We start from the raw sequence: 17,433 nt of genomic DNA on the forward strand, positions 1-17,433 counted from the left end.
TAATATTTTCGTTCTGAAAAAATCCTATTGCAATGTTATGATGTCCAAGAGAGTATCTTTGGAAAATGGATTGTCATGGGATTTCTAGGTACTATTGTCATGTTTAAGTAATGATCTTCAAACCCAAGGAGCAAGTGGAGAAGTGGTGGACTACAGGTACAGAGTAAGGCGTATGGTCGCTCTGTTTTGTTTTGTTTTGCTTAACTTTGCCTTATTGGTAACAAAGGGAGGTAATAAAAGGTAGGGAGGTGGATGATATTGGGCAATAACAGCATTGTTTATTTTTTAAAAACACACTATCTTCCCCCCCCCCAAAAAAAAGCAGCAGCAGGGGGGCAGCTAGGTGGCACAGTGGATAAAATACCCGTCGTGGATTCAGAAGAATCTGAGTTCAAATCCAGCCTCAGACACTTGACACTTACCCTGGGCAAGTCACTTAACCCCAATTGCCTCACCAAAAAAAAAAAAAAGAAAGTCCCTTTGGAAGCTGAGAGAAGTGAGGCAAGGGGTCCAGTTAGACCAGGCAAGAGGTAATGAGGACCCAGACAAAGGCGATTAGAGAGAAGGGGATGTATACAAGACAGGTTGTAAGGTAGAAATGACAATATTTGTCAATACGTGCAGGGCGAGTGTGAGAGAAATGGAGAGTGACACTGAGGTTGTGAGGGTGACTAGGAGGATGGTGGGTGGAGTCCTGACAGAATGGTTACAGTTTTGGGGGAAAGGTTAGGAGTTCTGTTTTAGATGTGTGGAGTCTGAGATTCTTAGAGAACATCCAACTCTCAAGATGTTGGTGATGTGAGACAGGAGATCAGGAGACAGGTTAGAGCTGGCTATTGAAAGATCTTGGAGGGGGCAGCTAGGTGGCGCAGTGGATAAAGCACTGGCCCTGGATTCAGGAGGACCTGAGTTCAAATCCAGCTTCAGACACCTGACACTTACTAGCTGTGTGACCCTGGGCAAGTCACTTAAGCCTCGTTGCCCTGAAAAAACCAACCAAACAAAAAAATAGAAAGATCTTGGAGTACAGACATGATCCTTGTGGGCCAATGAGCTCACCAAATGAGATAGTAGTGGGGAGATCCTTAATCTGGGCTACATAACCTGGGTTTTTGAAAAAATTGTATTTCAATATAATTGCTTTCCTTTGTATTTTATTTTATGCATTTTAAAGCATGATTCTGAGGAGTACATAGGCTTCACCAGACAGCAGAAGGGAGGCCATGACACAACAAAGTTTAAGAACTCTTAGTATAGAGGAAGAAGGGAAGAGGGCCAGGACCAAGCCTTCCCATGGTTGATGAGTAGTTATGACCTAGATAAAGGACACAGAAGAGTGGTGGGGCAGGTAGGTGGAGAACAAGGAGAGAACCTATGTCACATAAAGCTAGGGAAGACTAGCCAGGAGAAGTAATTGACGGTGTTGAAGGCTGCAGAGAAATCAAGAAGCCTGAGGATTGAGAATTTGGCCATTCAAGAGATCATTACTGACTTTTGCAGGAGTTTCAGCTGAATGAAGTTGGAAGCCTCCTTATTGCCTTAATGCAGCCTAAGTGACCTTGCTGGGGTTATCCCCCCATCCAAGTTTGTGCCCCCCCCACCCCTTGAAATCTACCCACAGATCTCAAGTTGTTGTTGTTGTTGTTTGGGGTGGGGGGGGGGTAGCATCATATTGCTATCAGTGAGCTTACAGTTTTCTAAAACCCCTCAGTTCTTCAAGTGACTTGCTGGCTAACCACACCTTGTACTTGTGAAGTTGAATTTTTTCATCTCAAATGCAAGACTTTCTATTTATCCCTACTGAATCAATTTCATCTTAATTCAATTCAGTCCAGTGTTGCTGGCCTGTCAAGGTCTTTATGAATCCTGACTATCTTCCAGTATGTTAGCTATCCCTTTCAGCTTTCAGTCACCTGCAGATTTGATGAGCATCTCATCTATGCCTTTATCCATGGCATTGTTTAAAAAAAACCTGAAGTCTGTGGACATTATCTCAGAAAATAGAATAGAATTCAGAAAAGAGCTTGACAAACTTTAATGATGGATTTGTAGTGCCCCTGTCAGAGACAGAATATTGGGCTGAATAGCTGATGGGGGTGACGGTCTGCCAGTTTTGTTCCCAATGGTGGAATAGGGATCAGCCAAAGCTCAACTCTTGTACAATTCAAACAAGCAATTGATTGCTTTCCTTAGAGAAGAACTGTCCAAGGGATTATCATAGTTAGGGACCAAGAGAGGCATTTCATGGATAGGATTATTTTCTAGAACTTAGACTTATTTCTGTGGGCCAACACTGCTTTTATATCAGTAAGTCTATGAGTTCATTGATGTGAATGTTCTCTTCATCAGTGCAGCCTTTGTGTCCTGTGAAATTATTGTGCATGTTTCCCCAAAGATACTCTACATAAGTATGACATTCCTCTTCAGACCATATAGCCTTTATCCCCATTTACTCCCCATCTAAAAACTTAAACTCCACCACCCCTGCCCTATCTCCCCCAGATCTAGGCCTTTATATCACTTTGAGGCCAACGCCAGACCATGTGACTGAGAACATACACAGCCCTCTCTACCTTCTAGAACCTCTTTATATATTGTTTTCTGCCATTAGAGTATAAACCCCTTGAGGGGGCTGCCTTGCTTCTTTAGATTTATATTCTTGTTTGGTAGCACAGTGCCTGGAATGTAGTAAGCACATAATAAATGCTTATCTCAATTTTAGTCCATACCCCTTTGACCCAGCCATCAAAGTATAATGGGTTTACACTCCAGGAAGGTTGACAATAGAAAAAAATCATCTGTACAAAAATATTCAGAATAGCATTAGTTGTAAAAAGAAAAGTTGGAAACAAACTAACCGCCTGATAATTTGTGAATTGCTGAATGAAATAATGGTTTGTGGATGTAATTGTATAAAGTGATACATAATAAAGAGGGAGCCAGAGGGCAAATATGCAAGATGATTACAATAACATAAATGAATACACCACCAAATGGCAACTAAACTCCAATCAGATGTAAAGGAAAAAGTGACATGGCCTACTAGTTGCTGTTATCACAGTTTAGGTGGTGTTACTTAATTGTTTTACTGGGAATGTGCTTTGTGGGGGCTAGTGATGTGCTAGTTGGAATATGTATATTGTATGAAAATACTATTTAAAAAAAAAGATGGGCTTTTGTGCTGGGAAGTGTCTTTGGATCAATGAAAGTATTGTAAGTTGAAAGTACAGTTTCCCAAATGCAGGCTGGACCACTCTCCTATTTAATTCTGGGCCAAACTCATTCATCTTCAGTGTTTGTTCCAGTGGTCGTGTAACCTCGTGTCATAGTCTGGACAACAAGCATTTTTTTTCATCTGTTTGGTTTCTCCTATACGTTCTCTTTAAGTGGGACACAATGAAAAGAGTGCTGGGGTTGACATTAGAAACCCTGAGTTTGATTCCCAGGCCTGCTATTTCCTACCTATGGGACCTTGGGCAGGTCGTTTAACATCTCTGGGCCTCAGTTCCCTCTTTAAAATGTGGGAATTGGCCTAAACGACTTAAAGCTGTTCCAGCACTAAATCTCTCATTGAGGCCATGTATGTTCTTGGGGTTTGATGCAATTAGTACAATATCAGCAACTGTGAGCAGCAGGAACATCTCGCCCACCATTGGAATCTGCATTGGAATCTTGCGCAGAACACCTTCCGTAACAATGCCAAACACCTCTGGGTAACATATCTTCCTGTTTTCTGTCTGACTTGGTAATATAATTAGGGTCATTGACCGGTTATCTGTGCAGTTATCAACCAATTTTATATGATCTTAACATATGCATAAATCCCAAGTTGTTGGAAGAAAGTCTCTATGGCTGTGTTTTGCTCAACAGGATCAGGTATTCTCTATCTTTTTTCTCAATTGTGTGACTGGAAAGACAAGGTGCATTATGGAACGTTGCTTGTAGAAGCCTGCCTGATTGTTCTTTTCAACAGGGGTGGCCTTTATTCCCATAAAGATTTTGTAAAGATGAAAAAGTACTGTCGAGTTAGTTATTGATGTTCTCTTGGTCACCTTTTAGGGTTAATGTTGTCTCCGGGGTTTTCCCCATTGTTTTTCCCCCTCTTTGAGATACCTTGTAAAATGTCTGCAGTGCTTTCAAGTTTGTCACTTTCAGCATGAATTTTCGCGGGATACAGTTGATGTGGACCAGCCACTCTTCCTGCTTTCATCTTCCCAAGTAGCACTTCAGATTCCTCATATCAAAGACTGGGGTGTTAGGGTACAAATCTGGTCATTACACTATTACTGATGATGAAAATAGGCCAACAGATTTGTGCCATTTTCTATTTGTTAGGCTCCTGCCAGTTTTGTATCTAGGTGCCCTTGGGATGAATTCATTCAGTTGGGTCTCATGCCAAATTTCTAGAGATGTTTTCATTTCTACTGCTTTTCACTATTTTATGAAGTGAGACTGTTCTTGGTCTTCCACCTTCCTTTGTATTTTACAAATTAATTAATATTCTAAACTTGTTGCCCTTGTCTGTCATCTGTCTCTGCTTATCAAAGAACATTTGCTGGTAACTTGGTTTCTGGGATCTTTGGCCTCATGTTTTACATTGGTTAGAATTTTACAAGAAATGGTGATTATCAAAGCAATACCTTTGCCTTTTTTCCATTTCCTATTTTTCAGTATTGACAGCTGGTTTGAATAGGTTAGGTTGAAGCTTCTAAAATTGCTCACAGTGTCGTCTCATCTTTACATTTCTAACTTGATGATGTTTGACCTTTGATCTAACTAGGCAATGATCTGACTGCTTGTATACAGACAGCTGATTCTGATATGACTCTCATCAGTAATCAATTTCCTGTATGTTTATATAAATTCAATTTTATTTTGTTTTTAACGTTGTTCAGCACTCTCAATATCCAGTTCCTTTCAGCACACTTTTCTGGATGAAAATACTCATGTGATAAAAGTCTGAGGCTTCTTCTGAATAGTCTACAAGCCTTGGGCTTCTTTTTGTCCCCCCCCCCCAAACTATGGTTTTTACCATCTACTTTCTAAAGAGGAGTGGGGAGTGGAGCAAAAAGAAGAAAAAATACAAGAGGCCAGGATGAAAGGAAATATTACTACTACTAATAATAATTGAAATACTAGGCCTTTGCCAATCAGGAAATGGGATCAGAAAGAAGTATACATACTTCTTAGATGTGTGTGGCACCTTTCATAAAATTGACTATGTAATGGAGGCATAAAAAGGCCACTAAATGCAGAAAAGCAGAAATACCAAACACCCTGATCAAAAAATAAAAATTATATTATAATCGATAAAGGGCTTTTGAAGAAAGAATTTAAAATTAATTGTAGAATACACTTCCAAACAATTATTAGAGAAACTATACAAAATTTCATCAAAGAAAATGACAACAGTGAGAGACCATACCAAAACTTATGGGATGCAGCTAAAAGCAGCCCTTAGGGGAAATATTTTTATCTTTTAAACACTTTCATCAACTTTCATCAATACATGAGACATGCAACCAAATAAACTAGAAAAAAAATCAATCAAACCCCCTCCAGCTAATACCAAAATAGAAATTCTGAAAATCAAAGAAGAGATTAACAAAATTAAAACAAAAAAAGAATAATATTAGATAATTTTATCAAAAGTTTTGTTAAAATCTGAACAGATTACACTCATAACACTCCCCTCTTCTCATTTAGTAAACCTTTCAAAAAAAAGGAAACAAGGTAAGTCTGGCATGACTTGTTCTCAATAAAACTATACTGATTCTTTGTAATAACTTCTTTCTTTTCTATATGCTTGCCAATCATCTCTTTGATGATCTGTTCCAGAATTTTCTCAGGAATTGAAGTCAAGCTCACTGGCCTTTATTTTGTGGGCTCTTCTCATTACTTTTCTTGCCTTTTCTCATGCCCTTTTCTTATGGTTAACACTCCTGTTCTCAGTGATCTTTTTGTCACCTTGTTTGTAGACACTTGAGGCTATTTACTTCCCAAATTAATTTTCCCTTATGTTCTTTGTAATATTTCTTAGCTTCTTTTTGGAAGTTTCATTAGTAGCCATGTGAATCATCAGAAGTGGCTAGTTGTCATTCACTTTGATAAGTTGCAGGGAGTTTTCTGTTTTGTCTTGGGTACATGTCCCAGGAAGACAGCAGATCTCGTATTATCAGGTTGTTATGTAGCCATTCCCCTGATCAGGCCTGATCACCAACTACTATTATTATTTCTTTCTTCATCTGTGTCTTACTGGACCTAACAGCTACTGTGGCTCTATTATATCATTTTTGGAAGGAAAAGCAGCTTTTTCCTCAAAGCATCCAGCTTTCTCCTCTTCAGGAAGAACTTCCTATATATTTTCAAGGTCTCGTTGTACAAATGTGCTTTGTCTTTCCTCTTTCCTCTGTGTTACATTCTTCTGTTCTCCATCATGCTGACAAGGCTCAAGTCTTCCCTATTCAACTTTGGAGCTCTCTTTTCCTTGAAGCCCTCTTTCCCTTTCCTTTAGAAGCCCTTCCTTCTTCTAAACAACCTAGAGTATAGAGAGGCATTCTTTGAGTCCATTTGCCTCCTGGTCCAGGAATATAAGATAGCTTACACTTGGAACATATGTAACACTCATCCAGACAGCCACACACTTGATGCGAATGACTACACATGGTTGAGATTTTCAGCCTTGTTTTTTGAAACTATTAGTGGAAGAAAAAAAAAACTATTAGTGGGTATTTATTCCTCAATACTAAGCACCTAAATTCAAAACTTGTTATAGACAACCCTACTCAAATTGTTTTGCTTTGTCTCAACAAGATCTCCAGTCACACCCTTCCCCTTTACCCCCGAACCAGTCTCCTTTCTGTGTCACCAATTTGGCCCCCTTCACAACTATTTGCTTAGCCTTTCCTTTTTCTTACTTAGCTTGCCCTTTTTGCCAGCTGTCTTTTCCTTATCCTTCTTGAGTCTAACTCTTCAGGTTCTATTTTGTATTCTTACTTGATACTCTCCTTAATCATTTTATTTCCTCCTTAAGTCTTTGATTCTATTTCTCTTCCAGCCTGGAAGGAGAGTCTAAACCAGTCTCTGGGTCTGGACATTGTTCTTCAAAATTTCTCCTTCCCAAATTCAACATCGGGCCTACTCCATTAATCCAGACTCCTCCAAGGCACCCAAACTACGTTATATTCTTTTTTTGGCTCAGACTCTTCTGTCATCTCCCACAGATGCTGGAAGTAAACATTTTAATGGAAGCCAATACCTATTAAAATGTCCCTTGCCATTAGATCTGTATTTGTTGGTAGGTAATCAAAGCTTTGCCTAGAAGTTCTCAAAGCTGGTTCTTACTACAATAGTTCACGTCTTCCCTCTGGTTTGTGACAGGATTCTCAATCAGCAGGATTGGCCATTCCCTTTTCTATTCTAGTCAGGGACTCTAGTGCCTGGGCTTCCTTTCTTTCATACCCAACCCCTGATTTTAAATAAAGTTCAGCAGTTGTTCTTTCTTTGACTTCCCTGCATTGATCTTAAGGCTCTGGAAAAAATGGAACGTTAGCGTGTCCTCATGAAAAGCTTTAGGAACTTCTGCTTTGGTATACAAGTTCTAGTTGTCACAGTGAGCATAGGTGATGATTCCCATTGCCTTTCAAAATTAAAAATAATGTAGAGTAAAAAAAGTCATTGAACTCTTGCAAAACAGCCTTTTCTTATGATAGCAGTAGAAGTAGTTACTGGTAGAATCAAAATAGTCGGCTAATAGAAAATTTTGAGGTAGTTTCTGTTTGAATTACATTATGGTTTATAAATATACGACCAAAAATATAGGTTGTCTCTCAATTGCTTATAGTTCGGTAACAAATTGAAGAGCAGAGCATTTTACCCTTGGCAAAAGCACTGTAGTACTCTTCATGTATTTGCTAATTCCTGGTTGTGCTGGTATATATGCTAGCATATATTTAGAATGGGGGTAGTTGAGAGATCAAAAGTTGAATCCATTTTGCTTGCTTGTAAGTCAGTTGTAGCTTAGCTCAGTCTGCTGCTAATCTTGCCTAGATAAGACAGAGTGACTGATACTTGGGCATTTGTATAGGATTATTTGTTGAAACAAAACAGGATTGCTGCACACTATTCACTTATATGCAAGTATCTTGCTTGTGTTGCAGATTTTTTTGGAATGGTATATACTCTGTTCTGAGAATATTATCAGGTGTTGACTTCATTACAATTTGCGTTTTTTCCTCCCTTGAATTCCTTTTTTGATGTATTGTATTAGCATGACACATGTTGCTCAATCTCATGTCACGCTCATAAAAGAATTTGTGCGGGCTTAAAAGTGTGAAGGTTTTGTCTCTGTTCAGGCAACCTGCCAAATATTAAGAGATCATCTTTGTCATCGGCAGTGATCTGAAAAGCAATGAAATACTACCATCAGCTTAAGCTCATTTCCTCTCATGCTGGAAAGTAAAAGGGAGTGAAGCCTTGAGGTACCTGGTCCTCTCTGGTGGTGGTTAGCTTGACCAAAGAAATGCTTAACATGCTCATTTTAATGGCCACTGTCCAATCCGCTTACTTGTTCCCATCCTTACCTCTTATTATTTAAACTGCCATAAGACAAGCCATCGGTTTCAGCTTTCAAAACAAAAAGGAAATTTTGAATACTTTTGAAAATGGACTGTAGTTGGTCCAAGATTGACATTTTTGCGTGACTAAAATTTGTTGATCTCGATCCCTTAAGTTTAGCACAGCTCTCTGAATATTTGGCTAGGAAAACCAGCATTACTTGGGTTAAGGAACTAAAACTAGATTCACTTAGAAAACAATTTTGTTGTTGTTGTTGTCGTTCTGACCTTGACCCAACCCAAGAAACATTAAAACCTCCATATACAAAGAGCAGAAAGATATATGTATGCGTGTGCGCGCATGTGTGCTTTTTAATCAGCTCAAATAATTTGCTTAAAAGTTAATTTGAATTAATATGTAGGACATGTTTCAAGGATGTGCTAAGCATTCATTAGCAACCTATGGAGAAGCCTATGGCAATCAAGAAGCATTTAACAAGCACCTGGGATGTGGCAAACACTATACTTTGCTCAGGATGCAGAGAGAAAAAGGGAGGTGAAACAATATGTATATTTATAAATATATACAAAATAAACACAAGTTAGTTTATAAGAGGATGACACAAGCAGTTGGGGCTCAGGAAAGGATGTGGGTGGAATATAGTGTTTGAGAGCTGAGTCTTGAAGGAATGAAGGGATTCTTTGAGGTGGTGAGAAGGGGATGTAGTCTAGGGATAGAGGTGAGATGAAGGATTGTGTGTAAAGAACTGTATAGGAAAGCCAGTTTAGCATAACCGTAGTGTGCAGAGGGAAGCAGTGTATGATGAGACTGGACAGGCAGGTGGAGGCCAATTTGTGAAGCGTGTCAGAAGTCAAACAGGAAGTCCTATTTGACCCTAGTAGGCAGCCAGTGTAGTTTATTGAGTAGGGAGATGACATGGGCAGACCTGAGCTTAAGGAAGTATCACAGAAGTGGAATATTTGTGGGTGATGGGGAGATCTAGGGGATGGCCATCCCTTTGTATGGCTGAAGTAGCATGGATAGAGTGATGAAGTGGAAGTTTAGCATCCTTGAAGGGACCATCAACATGGACACTGAAGATCCCTTAGTATTAAGGGCAGGGGTTAGGGGGCAAGGAACACAAGTCAGGTTCCAAACTCCTTGAGAAAAGAGGGAGAATAGCCTGGAGGGTTAGTAGCTCTGGATTGCATGATGAGTTTTCTGAGTATAATTCAAAAGAAGAGAAGTGAATGATGTCAGCAAAGGGAGAGTCTAGAAGTGAAAGTGGGGCGCAAGCCCAGTGTGATGGAAAGTATGAGAAAAGGTGAAGTTAGGGTTGGAGTGAATGGGAAATCTAGAATGCAGTGTCATCTGAGGGAAGCTCTCCAAAGTGAAGGGAAGCTTGTTAGTGGTTGAAATGAGAATTTCAGCATGTATAATGAAAGGGTGGGCAGAGCTCAAGTTGGACATGGGAGGGAAAGAGTTGAGGATAAATGGAGAGGATTGGAATTGGGTGGGGTGAACTCTTAGGCAGTAGTAGGTAATCAAGTATCATAGAGATTTGGAGAATTACAGTGGGGGGAGTCTGCTACCCATAGTGGATGGGAGCAGCCCTGCTGAAGATGGCAGCTGAGTGCATTAGAATGCCAGTGGAGTCTTGGCTCGGGGCACTCCCCCTAGCCAGTGCAGAACGCTTGGGCCACACACTGGCTGTGGTCAGTCAGTCTTTCCAATCCAAGGGCCAGGAAAATAACCAACCAAAGATAAAAAAAACCTGTATAATACAGAGCATTAGACAAAAAAAAAATTGAATGCTGAGTCAATACTCCCTATGACTGATATGATTTATTTCCCTCAACCTTTGAACCATCTTATACAATCCTACTTGGGTCCCTGAGTGTGACATAGAGCAGACCTGGCTAATGTTTGAAGGCAATCCCAGGTGGGCGCAAACTGACAGCCTACAAATCCAGGCCTGTTGCAATGAGTATATGCTGCCCGAGATCTAGCCAGGCTGTTTGAGAAACCCCTAACAGGAAGGTTGGCCGAGGGGCGACTGAATGTTTTTGAACCACAGCAGTTCATGAAGACTCTGCTAAGGTAGACATGGGAAGTAATCTATATCTGCAGAGGATTGGACCCACATTGACAAAATCTTGGATACTTGGAGTGAAGGTGTTTATTATATTCAGCTCCCTCCTCTCCTTCTCTCTTTTCTTTCTCACTCATTTTTTCTTCTTCCTTAGAATCAAAGAACTGATCCAGAAGAGTTGTTCACTAAATTGGAACGGATCGGGAAAGGCTCCTTTGGAGAAGTTTTTAAAGGAATCGATAACCGGACACAGCAAGTGGTTGCTATTAAAATCATAGACCTCGAGGAAGCAGAAGACGAAATAGAAGACATTCAGCAAGAAATAACTGTTTTAAGTCAGTGCGACAGTTCGTATGTAACAAAATACTATGGATCATATTTAAAGGTAATGTTTTTATGTAAGTCATAAGGTATTTTCATTAGAGTTCTTTTTACAAAAAAGCAATGCTTTAAATCAAGGTTTGGCAGCTGTGGGCTACATCAAGTACAGTTAGTGATGCCAGACAGCCTGCTCTTGGATTTAACAGCTGTATCCTGACTCCCGCTTGGGGCTTTGTTTCTGCACCTAAGCTTTGGATTCATGTGGGTCTGGAAATGAAGCTGATCCCTGGGGCAAATGCAGCCTCAGGAAGGGGCTGCGTCCTTGTGTTTACATGTTTCATTCTCAGTCCACAAAGATGCCTTATCCACAAATCTGATGGAATAAGACTGGAACCAGGAACCCTCCCATCCAGCAAAGGTTTAGGTTTTAGTTGGTTCCAGGATAGTGTTGACAGTCAAGGAACTTTGGTTGGTCTCCTGAAAAGATGGCCCACAGAATCCCATGCCTTTCTGAGCTTTAGCCACAGGCACCTGCTCTGAAGGATTGGTAGCATTAGTTATTGTTAACTTAGTCATTGTTAGCTCTTTCCCAATCAGGAGATTTGAGGGGGGAGAAGTTTTGTTTCTCTTCTCCAAGATTAGAAGATTCTTGGAAGAAAGGATCATCTGCTATTTATCTTTGTATCTCCCTTAGCACAAAGTAGTTGTTTGATTTGAATTTTTGCTTGTAATTGTTTGATCTTAACATAGAGATAGAAGAAGGCTTTGTTTTCACCACATTATTCAGCACACTGGCATGACCTTTTGGGGAGGCTTTTCTCCATTTGACTCTTTGAGGCAAATTGCAGAAAGGGATGTGGGGGTCACAGCTCAGCTCAAGTTGTTCACCCTTAGGACTTTGGGAAGATGGTTTTTATCACTTCTCAGTGAATGCTGAGGGTCTACTGAAAGATGATCTGCTGGGAGAGCTACGGAGCCAAGTCTGCTCCAGTCCCTGCTGGAAGGGAGACTACAGTCTAGTAGGGCAGTACTATCAAAGAAGTGTGGTACAGAGTATGCACACGAATAAATGGGATACAATGTAGAATGTGATGGATACGGAAAGAATTGGAAGTTTGAACAGGGATTTTTCAAAAATAGTACTTTTCCCACCTCCAAAAACACATTTCTTTCGTTATGCTTCCATTTTTGTTCTAGTCCGTGTAAGACTATTCAGGCCCATAAAACTCATCGAAAAGATAGGTATGTAGGCATTACCTTCTACCCATACTCCACACCCCGGCATTTTATGACCCCCAGTTTATATATTAGGAAACCAGGTTCAAAAAGCATGAGAGACTTGCCCAAAGTCTCAGAGTTAGAATTTGAAGCAAAATCGGTCTTCTTCCTACTATACCATGCAGAAAATGTTGATCTACTATTAATAGTTCTTTTTAAAATAAGCCATTTAAGTTTCATTACTTTTTTATAAGGTTCACTTTCCCTTAATGACAAATTACATGCCAACAGAAGGGAATAGTTGGATGTTATAAGGTTTTAAAAAAACATTTAATTTCAGCATTTATTTCAATATGGAAGTCATTACTGTATTCCAGTGTATATGTACATTTTACCATCATTCACTGAAGCATTACTTCGCATTCATGTAGATGAAATGAAGCACTTGCTATTTTTAGAGAGCCTCATGTCTTTCTCCTAGCTTTAGTAGGCCTGCTTATAGGCTGCTTCATACTTGTTTTCTGTACTCTGGCCTAAATTCTGCCATTTCCAGACCCTTAGACCCACTTGGGAACAAATAGGAGCAGACCTTTGCTATATTTCTGGGACTAACTTAAAATATTAAATGAGACCTATTTCAGACTGGTCACCCTACATTACACTGACAGATTGTTAGTGTTTGTGTTAAAACGGCTTCTGTTCCTATGGGTTTTTATTTGTGTAGTCTCCTGAAAAATGAACTCTCAGTTCTCTCTTTCACCTTGCACTTAATATAATAGACATCTGATCAATATTTTCTGAATGAAAGAAATTTGGTTTTGAAAGATTTTATACAAATTTTATACTCTGAGTGCTCCAATCTCTCCTACAATTCAAGATGGTTTCCTCAAATATATATTTTTAAAGAGCTACATTAAATAATCCCCATGTCAATAGCTGGTTGTTTTCATGAGTTAAAAAAGAGCACTTTTGAGATGTTTATTGCTTCATGGTGCAACTATAGAAATATTGAGATGATGATGGTGATTAACTTTTATCCTAGATCCTTTTATATTGCATCATGCATTTTTATTCATGATCACTGATAACTCCTCTTTCTGTAGTGTTTTAAGGCTAATAAAGTGCTTCTTTCCCCAATACCCTATGGGATTAGGTAGTATGAGCATTATTTTCCCCATTTTGCAGATGACAAAACTTAATACTGCTAATAAATGTTTCAGAACTTAGGTCCCCTGCCTTGAGGTCCAATATTCTTTCTCCTATGCCCTGCATACTCTATACCACACTTCTTTTATAGGTAATTTTTTGCTTTTATATTCCATCAGTTTAAGTTATTGGGTTTCTTACCTTGATCAATTTCTGTTCAGTCAATGTCAAAGGATATTGTGTTTTTGATTTGGGTATATGTTTTTACTTTGTATTGTCTGCCAAACAAAAATCCAGAGTAGTAGAGTTGATCAATGCAATTTAAGACTATGCCCTCTCAGGGGTGGCTAGGTGGCGCAGTGGATAAAGCACCGGCCCTGGATTCAGGAGGACCTGAGTTCAAATATGACCTCAGACACTTGACACTTACTAGCTGTGTGACCCTGGGCAAATCACTTAACCCCCATTGCCCTGAAAAAAAAAAAAAAAGACTATGCCCTCTCAGCTAGCATTTGGGACTTGTATTATTGATAGATGTACTAGGTGTGGCCCATGATACTCTTTTTGGAGATGTCAGAGGATCTTAAAGTGTTAGAACCCTGTTTATTTTCCCAAGTAGGACTTGTATTTTTTTTAAAGTTGTATTTAGATCAAGACTCTTTGAATAACTAATATTCCATTGTAAATAGAAAAATAGAGGGGAGGGTTATGCCAGAGATAATTATATGTTCTTATGAAGTTGTAGTGACTTCCTTGGGACATGCAAAAAAATTAGTAGGTATTCATTTTGACTGAGATCACCGTGTAACTCCATCTTAAAAAACGAAAGCAGAAACCAGATAAACACTTCAGTATAACCACAATGTTTTCCTTAAATGTGAGTCCGTTGTCCATTTTCTTGACTGACAAAGTTAGTCTTTATGAAGAGTGCTGAAGTTAGTGAAGCCTTCCCGTGTGATCTCATCATATTGGAAGAATCTTTCATCATCTTAAAGTATTTTTCTGGTTCAATGTAAATCTCAGTGTGGTTCACTCAGGCATTCAATGTAATTTGAGTCATGCCTCTACTTGTTGTTAGGGATTGCCTTTAGCTTTCTATTTATGTTAAGGAAATATTTTTCACCCTGCCCCCAAAAGAATGGCTTTTTTTTCCAGTTTCACTAAAAAAAAAAAAGACTGAAAAACCGTTCCAGAATAGTCTCTTTTGAAAAGAAGTACTATAGATGTGCACATTATCATGCATTTTGATTTACATTTTCCTTGCTTGCTATGAAGTGGGGGTAGGGATAATTTTAGGAAAACTTTTATGCTCCTTTGAGAACCTTTTATTCACCTCTAAGAAACAGTCGAAAAAGTGGAGAATCTCAATCACGTTTTTAAATGCATCAAATACAATACAGAGGATTACAAAGTAAGCTCAATTATATTGAAATACAGTAAAATATTAAATATGCCTGCCTGCAACCAAAAGTACCAAAAATGTGGTTGAAACATTAGTAATCTGACAAAACAGAAAATTAAATGGAATCAGTAGGTTTTTAAAAAATGACTACTAGTACTTGAAGTAAAGCAGTTTTAATTTAAAGATAATGAAGAGGTAGATGGAGACTTTTGTTTTGTTTTGTTTTTTGTTTTTAGTGAGGCAATTGGGGTTAAGTGACTTGCCCAAGGTCACACAGCTAGTAAGTGTTAAGTGACTGAGGCTGGATTTGAAATTAGGTACTCCTGACTCCAGGGCCAGTGCTCTATCCACTGTGCCACCTAGCTGCCCCAGATGGAGACTTTTGAAATTATTCTGAAGGAGACTTCTGAATACTTTCAAGGACTTGAAAAAGTTGGTTCTTCAGTATATCTAATTTAACTCCAAAACGTCAATCTTTCCTTTTTCTTTGGTATATATGTACCTACCCATGGCACCTGTCAAGTCTCCTTCAGAATAATTTCAAAAGTCTCCATCTACCTCTTCATTATCTTTAAATTAAAACTGCTTTACTTCAAGTACTAGTAGTCATTTTTTTAAAAACCTACTGATTCCATTTAATTTTCTGTTTTGTCAGATTACTAATGTTTCAACCACATTTTTGGTACTTTTGGTTGCAGGCAGGCATATGATATTTTTGCTTTGTTATAGACTATAGCCTCTCTGGGCTTCAGTTTCTTCTATAAAATAAGTAGATTGATCAACACCATTTATCGAATGCTTGTTGGAAGGTAATTATAGTACAATGTGAACAGCAGTGGTCTTAGAGTCCATTGACCTGGATTTGAATCCTGGCCCTGCTACTTACTGGCTGTTTGTTCTATAACCTCCCAAAGCCTCTTTCCCCATCTTACAGATGGGAATAATTGCATTTCTTCACAAATAGGGTCTTTAGAAATGTGAATCTTATTATGTGAGTTACTATTATTGAGAGTCCCTTGGACAGCAAGGAGATCAAATCAGTCAGTACTTAAAGAAATTAATTTAGGCTATTTACTGGAGCATCAGATAGTGAAGATGAAGCTTAAATACTTTGGTCACATACTGAGAAGACAGAACTTAATGGAAAAGACCCTCATGTTTGGAAAGATTGAAAGCAAAAGGAGAAGGGGATGGCAGAGGATGAGAAGAATGGATGGTTTCATGGGAGCACTTTGGGAGACAGTAGAGGATAGAAAGACCTGGTGTGCCATGGTCTGTGGGGTCACGAAGAGTCAGACAGGACTGAATGAGTGAACAACAAGATTATTGTATCCAGAGTATTTAGGTGGCACTGGGAAGATGCAGCATTTAGATAAATGGACTAGAAACTCCTCCATGACAGCACTGGGGTTTTGGGGTTTCATCTTTGCATTTCTAATGCCAAAAGCTTATTTGAAAATGACATGCAGCTTACAGTCTGATAGTGAGATATGAGATTTCCACAAGGAACTCTATAGAATATGCAAGATTGAGTGAATCTCAGAGTTGTAAAAAAAATGCTTAGTGAGGTCCAAGTGAGGGCAAAAGGTGAGGGGAATCAAGGAAAATTTGACTGGCAAGAGGGTAGCTTTTTGATTGGACTTTAAGAGCTAAGTTGCAATTCAAAAAGTGTTTGTGGGGTCGGGTAAGGGTGTGCGTTCTAGGCACAAGGAGACAAGAAAGCAATGATTGTAGACAGAGTTGTGTAGGTGGACTGATGTAAAACATGAAGAGTGAGTAATAGAAAGCTAGAAAGGTCAAGTGGCAGCAGATGGCAGTAGGCTTTGAATGCCAGGCAGACAAGTGTGAACATTAACCCAGCAGGCAATAGAGATCTCTGAAGACTTTTGAACAGAAGAATGACCTGGCCACAGCTAAGCATAAGGTAGGTGATTTCTGGTAATGGTTTAGAGGATGTTTTTGTCAGACAAGGGAAGAGTGAAAGCAGCAAGACTTGTTCAGAGAAGCGGAGGATCATCTGGTAGAGGAAGCTCTGAAATAGGGAGGATAATCTAGACGTGAGAAAGGCTGCAGATATAGAAGTGACCACTTAGAAGGAAATGGAGCTGGGAGAGTCAAGAGTTAGCCCCAAGGCTTCATAGAAAAAGTAAAGAGCAGGTTCTGGGGGAGAATGATCAAATGCACCTAACAAACAAAGGAACTTGAGGGACACGACCCAGACCTTTCTCTGAAAGACAAAAACGCCATTTCATAATCAGTTGTTGGCTTGGTCTTTACAGGGCACAAAGCTGTGGATCATAATGGAATACTTGGGTGGCGGATCAGCACTGGATCTCGTAAGTATTGGAAAAATACATGCCTACATATATATGTACGTGTGTCTATACATGTGTGCATGTATACATGTGTACATATGTGTTTATGAGCGTGCATTTGTGTGTGTACGCATACACACAAAAATTAAGTAAGCAATCTTCCTCAAGCAGGCTAATAAAATTTCAACTAATCTACGCTAATTAAATCTCATGATGGGGGGTGGGCAAACACTGTGGATCACAATGAAATAAGTTCTTTGAGTTGAGGATCAGCACTGAATCTTGTAAGTATCATGTATGTTTTATTTATACACACACATATTTGTGTACAAAATAAAGATGCAAGTGAGTTGTCTCCTTGGGTAGACCATAAGACAATCGCA

General features: G+C 39.2%; 1 protein-coding gene across 2 annotated transcripts in view; it reads left to right on the plus strand.

The window, feature by feature from the left end:
* The window catches only part of STK26 (serine/threonine kinase 26), a 52,988-nt gene that overhangs the window by 22,834 nt on the left and 12,721 nt on the right, over positions 1-17,433 (plus strand). For both annotated transcript variants that reach the window (XM_043973880.1, XM_043973879.1), the window contains exons 2-3: positions 10,803-11,033; positions 17,015-17,071. In XM_043973880.1, the coding sequence (XP_043829815.1) occupies positions 10,803-11,033; positions 17,015-17,071 (288 nt within the window). The remainder of the gene's footprint in view (positions 1-10,802; positions 11,034-17,014; positions 17,072-17,433) is intronic.

Source organism: Dromiciops gliroides, chromosome X (assembly GCF_019393635.1).
Source record: "Dromiciops gliroides isolate mDroGli1 chromosome X, mDroGli1.pri, whole genome shotgun sequence".
In the NCBI taxonomy this organism is placed as follows: Eukaryota; Metazoa; Chordata; class Mammalia; order Microbiotheria; family Microbiotheriidae; genus Dromiciops; species Dromiciops gliroides.